Consider the following 8,019-nt stretch of genomic DNA (forward strand, 5'->3'; position numbering starts at 1 on the left):
AGAAAGCATTTGACAAGATGCCACATGAAAGACTTGTAAAACATTATATATATATATAGGTGTGGGGAATAAGTTAGCAAATTGGATAGAAGCGTGGCTTGACTTTAGGTTGTATCTACAGAAATATTGAATACAAGTCTAAAGAGGTTATAGTTTCATTGTACAGGTCACTGGTTATGCCACATTTGGAGTATTGTGTTCAGTCTTGGGCTTCTTACCTTACCTTACTGTAAATACAACATAAAATCCTATTTGCTCTACCACTAGCAACAGCACACACACACACTGCTTGGATGGCTGTAGAGACCGATCGACTATTACACCAAGATTCCTTTCCTTCATAACACTATTAAAGTTATTCCCATCCAAATTATACTTATAATTCAAATTATGATAACCCACATGCATTATCTTGCATTTATTATAATTAAAACCCATCTGACACTTATTTGCCCGACTTATTAAATGATTAAGTCATTTTGTAAAGCAGCAGCGTCCTCTTCACAGCACAAAATATCATCAGCGAATGTAAGCAATTTATTGATCCTTCCTTCAACTATTTGAAAAAGGAGCCGGTAGATGTTATATATGTAGAAAATGCCCATGATATATGTCTACCGAGGTTGTAGTTAAATGATTTGTATGTCGACATTGTAGGTCTTCGTGGACAATCGAGTGTGCATGGTTTGGGAGTTCCATATAGCTGTGGTGTATGGGAATCAGTCTTATGGAAGTAGCAGCAGATGTATTCTGAAATTTTTTCAATTATAATAACATTTTCTTTGGTTGGTTTTGATACGTTTTTGCCGGATTTGTTGGGTTAGGCTTAAATTTATTTGTATCTGATATGATGTCATTATTTTTTAATGCACTCATTAGTATTCATAATTACGATTGCATTGTCCTTATCTGCTTTTAGAATTTGGATGTTGCTGTCTTGTTTCAGATGATTAATACATTGAATATCTCCGTCTGAAAGGTTATTTTTCAAGGACGCATTTAACCTTAGAGCTATACTTGACCAACTAAACCATAAAGCCTTAATGGATAGATTCGCTGGTTGTTTTAGTTGGTTGACATTATCATTAAGGTTGTCAGGTGAGCAAAGTTTTGTGACTGTGTTTATTCGGTTTTCTAGTATGTTAAGTTTTGTTTTCTTTTGTTTCGTGTGCCGAGTTTCAGGGAGAGTAGAGTCCAGAGCAAGTGAGTTTGCTGTGGATTTTTATCTTAAACTGTGTATCTGTTATTGTGATATTGAGGTTCATGAATGTTAGTTGTTTATCTTTTTCATATTCAGAGGTATACTCAATATCTGGGTGTATGGAGTTAATGTGGTTGGAAAAGCTACGTGTGTGTTCTGTAGATGTGAATCTGGCAAACGTATCGTCTACATATGTGTACCAGTATAGTGGTTGATGTAACGTGACAGCTTGAGATTCAATCTGTGTCATAAAAATATTGGTTAAGGTTGTTGACACCGGATCGTCCATGCTCAAACATGAACATAAAATTGGTTTTTGAGGTAGTACCTCTTGCAGAGTTGTTATTTGCTTGCTGGTTAAGTTGGATAGAGTCTTTGATGTATAGTTTTAAAGCTATGTTACAGGCTCCAGTGAAGAGCGAAAACATTATCAACCTGAACAAATTTCCGCCAAAAATTGTAATGAGATTCATACACAGAAAACTCAACCAACAACACAATGGACAGCCAACCAACTATCCAAAATTCAATGAAAGAACAAAATATCACGTTGCTGTATACCTTACGTTTCATATATCAGCAACAAAATAACTAATGTTGGGAAAAAACTTATAACCAAATGCAACATTCCAGTAAACATTAAGTTCATCCAAAAACCAGGTACCAAACTAAAATCGAAAAAAGTAATAAAAGAATTTTGAAGAAAATAAGGATGATGTAAGGTTGACAATGCCAAAAAAGTACAGAGACAAGGTATGGATGAATACACAAAACCAAACAAAAATCCCTACCTATATAGCCAAATCTTTCCAAGAAAAAGATTTATCTACAACAAAATCTTGAATTCCTTTTATTTACATGAATTTAGGCTCGAATATAAACATTTAAATTGAATAGAGCTTTACTATATATTTACTTCGAGTGGGTTCCTCAACATCATGAGATAAGAATTATATACCACACAAGACTACTTTAGATTGCGAAGGAAATAAGCGTGTCTGATTGTTATCAACTGTTTCTAATGTAGTAATTTGTTTGTTAAGTAGAGAAAACTGCGGGTCGTTATGATGATATGAAGATGCGTCAGGAAAATTCTAGGGGATTTGACATCAAATACATTAGATAGTATATTTTAATTACGAGATAAGCGAAGCATCGAGCAAATAGTTAATAAGATAGAGAGATGTTTTCTTGGCGGTAGAGTAAATCAGCCAGTTTATTTACGTTTTTGATGTGTGTTAACTATAGCGTATATTGATTTACTTTGTACAAATAAGTCGAGTTTTACGTTGGTTAGTGCAGCTTGCGTCATTTGTAAACGTGGCCTAAGAGTTACCAAAATATTCAAGCGTGTATAAACGGGAAGGGAGAAATAAATTAATTTGTTATCATTTACTTGTACTGAACTTTGTATTATTTTCACAAGATAATCTAAAAGAACCCCCCTAACGAAAGAACAACAGTAATAATTTGAAGGTAATGTTGAACGACGAGATATCCCTGTTCCAAAGCTGATGCTGTTTTTTAAACCTTTTTATTGTCGTCGTCGCTTTAACGCAAAGCTAGACAATGGGAATCACCACCGCAGGGAATCAAACCCCGGATTTTAGCATTTAAATTCTGTAAACTTACCACTGGAGGAATTTAACTTGTGCGAGGCCTACCTTTGACTTACTAAACTGTTTTTGCGTTTCTAGCATATTCTTTTGTTGTTGTTTTTTTCTCTCTTTATCATTCATATCATAATTTAACTTTTAAGGTTGTTAAGGTTTATATCGGAGTACAATCCGTTCAATGTTAATTATACGCTTTATGTGGGCTTAAATGATCAAATATATGGGGCCTTTAGGCTTTACATTACAACATGGGAGTAACTTGTAAGTACCAATATATTTATAGTAGATACATCAAATAAACAAAATATTTATTAAATGCACATTGAAAAGTTGAAATATTAATAATCATAGTACTTAAAACATCTAAAGTTCCATAAATACTTATAACTTAGTTTCCAAATTTAATCGTATTTGTAGCTTATTGTTTAGAATATATACTTGTTTTTCAGGCTTACCTTGCGACTGCCCTAACCATTACGTCCCCGTGTGTGGAATTAATGGCAAGACGTATCCTAGCGCTTGCTCAGCCAGGTATATATTTTACAGGTGTCGCTCTGAAATAGTAATCATATAATTATTTTGATTTATGATAATATATTCAACAGATAAAATCGTTATTATTTTTATCACTAAACATTTATGAATATTTATTTCTCCGACATGATTTAATAGAATTATATTCTATTGTGGGTGTGAAAACAGTTTTTAAAGTGTAAGCTAAAATACACGCGTTGTACACATATTTGTAGGGCGTTAAACAAGTGCTAAACTAAACTTTTATGTTCCGATTATGTATTTAAACTGTTGTACTGAGGTGTAATTTCTTGTAAACAAGCCATATTACAGTCATTAAATAAAGTTATATTTGTTTTATTCTAATACTTGTTTTCGTTTTCAACACTCACAATATGTGTATCTTTTCCGCTGAAATTGGGATTGCAAGATCTTTGCCATTATTTATTTCGAGATCTGCGGGAACGTTTTTTTTATGCACTTAAAATATTTTGTGATAATTTTTGAATAAGTAATGTTCTTAGTTATTTATTTTAAATTTAGTGTTGTAAGTCCCTAAACTTACCGCTGACCCACCGGTGAACATTACGTTTTTAATCTATCCGTTTCTAAAACAACTTAAGTAGTTCAGATAAGACCAGATTAGGGTTCAGCTAACTTAAGTAGTTCAGATAAGACCAGATTAGGGTTCAGCTAACTTAAGTAGTTCAGATAAGACCAGATTAGGGTTCAGTCAGAAAAATCGAGAGTTTGCACCCTCTTGTTGGAAAATAACAACAACTACAAAAAGACGTTTATAGACTTGGACTGTGACTGTCAAATCCTGCTATTCGGTCAGACAGGAGTAACTTAAAACTAGGGACGGATATGCTCAGAGGTACCTTTGATTAGCTTTGCACGAAAATTCGGAACCAAACAAGAAAACCCAGGTTAAATCGGTGTTCGCGTGTATCTTTCAATTGAACTTCAATTATCATTATATTTCCAGTCACATAAATAACCACCCTCAATTATTGTGGCAACGTCAGATCTCCCCGTTTAATCTCTTGTTATTCGTTTTTCACGTTAGGAATTAATAAATCAGAAAAGTTGTAAAATGTGACTAGATACCCTAAAATTAGATCAGATTGGATATTCAGCCTAAAGACTGTCTTGGCAATCCATAATTAACTAGATATTGAATTAATAACTGTAAAATGAAAGAACTTTATCCCTCATTGGCTCAGTGGTAAGTCTGAAGGCTTATAACGTTAGAAACAGGGTTTCGATACTTGTGTAGTTTAGCGCTTAACGACTGACACACTAGACATTAATAGCCATAATTTATATCAAACTGTTTATTATTTTTATAATGCCCCTAGGGTATGACTATCAGCTTACGTTTTGCTAACCTCTGATCGTTTGTGTTTGTTTTTCCGTTACAGATGCGGTGGTCTTCAAGATAAGCAGTTCGATTTCGGAGCCTGCTCCTCTGTTAATCCTTGTGAGCCTGATCCTTGTCCTCACTATCAGAAGTAGGATATATTTTTACGAATCAACTAATTTCGTTTTCATCTATCATAAATGTGTAGATATATGTGGGAAAAAGTATACAATTATATATTTATTTCGAGCATTTATTAAAACATAAGAAATACGCCCTCTGGCGGCATACAACAGATGCCCCTCGTATATTACGTACCAATAGAGCCCTCCCAAAATTAAAGTAACACTTATTATAAAGGATGTACACCAATCAAACTGTAATCTGTATCTTTTTGAATCAGTGTAAAATGTGATTAATTTCAGATTAATTGCAATTTTGGCGGCACATTTGCTTCAATGCTTATGTGATTCATGTTATTTAGGATCCCATACCTAATGAAGTTATGGACCCCCTCCAAAAAAAAGCAATTTGCTGTATAAATAGTTTGGAAAACAAGTTTTAAAAAACAGGTGTGTTTATATGGGCACCACGGAAATATCTAGAGTTTACATGTTTCATTAAACCTTATGTTTATCTTTCTTTTCTCTGCTGTCGAAACTCACATACAGTTTACGGACTTGCAATGGTAAGATTCGGGACTCGATTCCCCGCGGTAAACACAGCAGATAGCCCAATGTGACTTTGCTCTAAAAGAATTGGTTTGGTTTGTTTGGAAGTTCGCACAAAGCTACACGAGTGCTATCTGCGCTAGCCTTTCCTAATTTAGCAGTGAAATACTAGAGGGAAGGAAGCTAGTCATCACCACCCACCGCCAACTCTTGGGCTATTTTACCAACGAATAGTGGGATTGACCATTACATTATAACGCTCCATGGCTGAAATGTCGAGCATGTTTGGTGGGATGAGGATTCGAATCTCTAAAAGAAACAAACAAACTCGCATATAATCTACACACAGTTGTAGATATGTTACCAGTCCCTTTTTGTAATTTTCTATTCATGTAAAATTAACCTTAAATATAAAGTACACGTTTTTCTGACAGGTGTGTTCGTAAATCAAGGGTCTGTCTGAGCTACCGGCATCAGAAATGTAAGCAGTACGAATGTGGTAAGCTTGTGTTTTAAGATATATGTACTTCACGTCTAACTAGGCTATTAATTTTTAAAGTTTATTACTTTCCTGCATTTAAAAACATGTATAGAGAAAAAATACATCGTTAAGAACAGTGAATTATTTACGTATACATTAAAATGTTTACGAGGATAAAGTGTAATTTCGTGAAATTAATTATTTCACGTTTATCAGCTTCGTTAAAATTTCAATTTATATTTTAAAGTTGTTAGAACTTTTGCAAGGCTATTCGAGATAGTAAAATAAATAATGACTGAAAATTATAAAATTATTAAAAAAGAAGCATAGCTCTTGTTTCCTAAGTATTTAATAAACAAACCGAACTTTTTTTTATGTTCTTTTCTTAGTTTCGTCTCACACAGATTGCGATGGGATGTCTATTGCTCCAGTGTGTGATAGTGAAAATAATGAACACTTAAACCTGTGTTGGTTGTTAAAAAAGAAGAAAACTCTAGCTTATCACGGGCGGTGCTTGGTAAGTTACTTCTTACTCGCTTTACTTGGTTTTCGAGTGATCGGCCTTGCTGCTTACATCACTTTCTTGGAGCCACCTTGATTCGATGGTGCCATCCTCTTTTGCTGGGTGACAAAATTAACAAAAAAAAAAAAACGGCTAAAATCTCTGTGAAAGAGAAAGATTTGAGTTTGTCATTGTTTTAGCCAAACAACCTTCATTGGGCAATCTTTTATATCATTACTTAAAGAAACACATGAAATCACTGTGTAGTGGTTCAAACGTACTGATTTTTTACACATTCTAATCATTCGACCAATAACATAGTTGCTTTATAGTAGAAATTCCCCCTCTCCAAAATCTATCAGACTTTGTTTTATTACCACATTAATTTATATAGCCCCTTGAAGAAATAAAACAATACTCTTTAATAAACAGGAAAAAATAGGCCAATAACTACAATGAAATTAAGGTTTTTTAAGGATATTCTGTTGTTTTTCGAAATTTGTATTTCACACTGAAGGGATTTAAACATCTTGGCAATGAAGTTAGAAAAAGAAAGGACATTTACTTTCCAGATAATAATAAAAAGGTTGTTATTATTTTCTGGAGAGTTAATATATTCTATCAAAACTGATTTAAATTCTTCCACGCTTTTTATTGTTTTGTATTGAAACCATACTATTGTTACAAAATCTATAAAATTGAATAATGTTAAAGAAACATAACAGAAACATTGTCGAAAATTATAAGCTACTTCAATTGTTAGAATACAATGTGTTATACTTAGGAAAGATATTTTTTTCCTTTACAGGAACGTTGCAGTATTCGGGGTTTAGTGTGTGGACATAGTGGACAGACATACCAAAGCGAATGTGCAGCATGGGCAGATCACTCTACAGTAGACTACACCGGACCTTGTGTAGCTGTGGGCACCTTTAGACGTCAGTTATTACTATTCATTGTTTATTTGAGTTCTTAAGCACGTGTTAATTTATTTGTCCGAAATTTGGCCCCCCCCGTGTGCTAACCCTAATTGTTCATTTGTTCCAGATTTTCGCGGAAGTTACGCAAAAGGTATCTGCACATAGCCACCCTACTTTTGAATTAATAGACTAGAGGGAAGGCAGCTAATAAAGAGCACCCTCCGCCACTCTTGGGCTGATTTTTTTGACCAAATATATGAGATTTCACTGTCACTCTTATAGTTCAAATACGACACTAAAGTGAGGAGTGATTTACTTCGGCAATGGGACGTGAATCCTCGGGTTAACAGCCATGCTAGTCTCTAAAACCCTAAGGGAGCAATATTTTGTTTTAGCAAAAGAAAATTTGTTTGAATTCATCCTTTCCTCGTATATAGAATTAATTATTTTTTAATCATACGTGCAATAAAACTGTATATAAACAGTGTAATTTATGGCTAGAATTACTATATTGTGGTTGAAACTACAAGATAATTAATTATATGATGCTTGCGTATGTGGTAAAGAAACTTCATAAAAAGTAGTGTATTAAATATTGTCCCCTAGCGGCTCAGCGGTAAGCTTAAGCGCTTGTACACTAAAAACCAGGTTTCGATACCAGTGGTGGGCAAAGCGCAGATAACCCATTGTGTTCACACAGAATTTCAGGTCACATTCTTCCTTGACCCCTTTTGTTTTTTATAGTTACATTC

The 8,019-nt window shown here is 34.0% G+C and overlaps 1 protein-coding gene across 2 annotated transcripts in view; it reads left to right on the forward strand.

Annotated features, from left to right (window-relative positions):
* Positions 1-8,019, forward strand: part of LOC106470474 (reversion-inducing cysteine-rich protein with Kazal motifs-like) — a 53,675-nt gene that overhangs the window by 39,884 nt on the left and 5,772 nt on the right. For both annotated transcript variants that reach the window (XM_022399084.1, XM_022399085.1), the window contains 5 exons: positions 3,267-3,348; positions 4,755-4,844; positions 5,799-5,863; positions 6,235-6,362; positions 7,156-7,285. In XM_022399084.1, coding sequence (XP_022254792.1) covers positions 3,267-3,348; positions 4,755-4,844; positions 5,799-5,863; positions 6,235-6,362; positions 7,156-7,285 — 495 coding nt within the window. The remainder of the gene's footprint in view (positions 1-3,266; positions 3,349-4,754; positions 4,845-5,798; positions 5,864-6,234; positions 6,363-7,155; positions 7,286-8,019) is intronic.

Source organism: Limulus polyphemus, unplaced genomic scaffold (genome assembly GCF_000517525.1).
Source record: "Limulus polyphemus unplaced genomic scaffold, Limulus_polyphemus-2.1.2 Scaffold4027, whole genome shotgun sequence".
Taxonomy (NCBI): domain Eukaryota; kingdom Metazoa; phylum Arthropoda; class Merostomata; order Xiphosura; family Limulidae; genus Limulus; species Limulus polyphemus.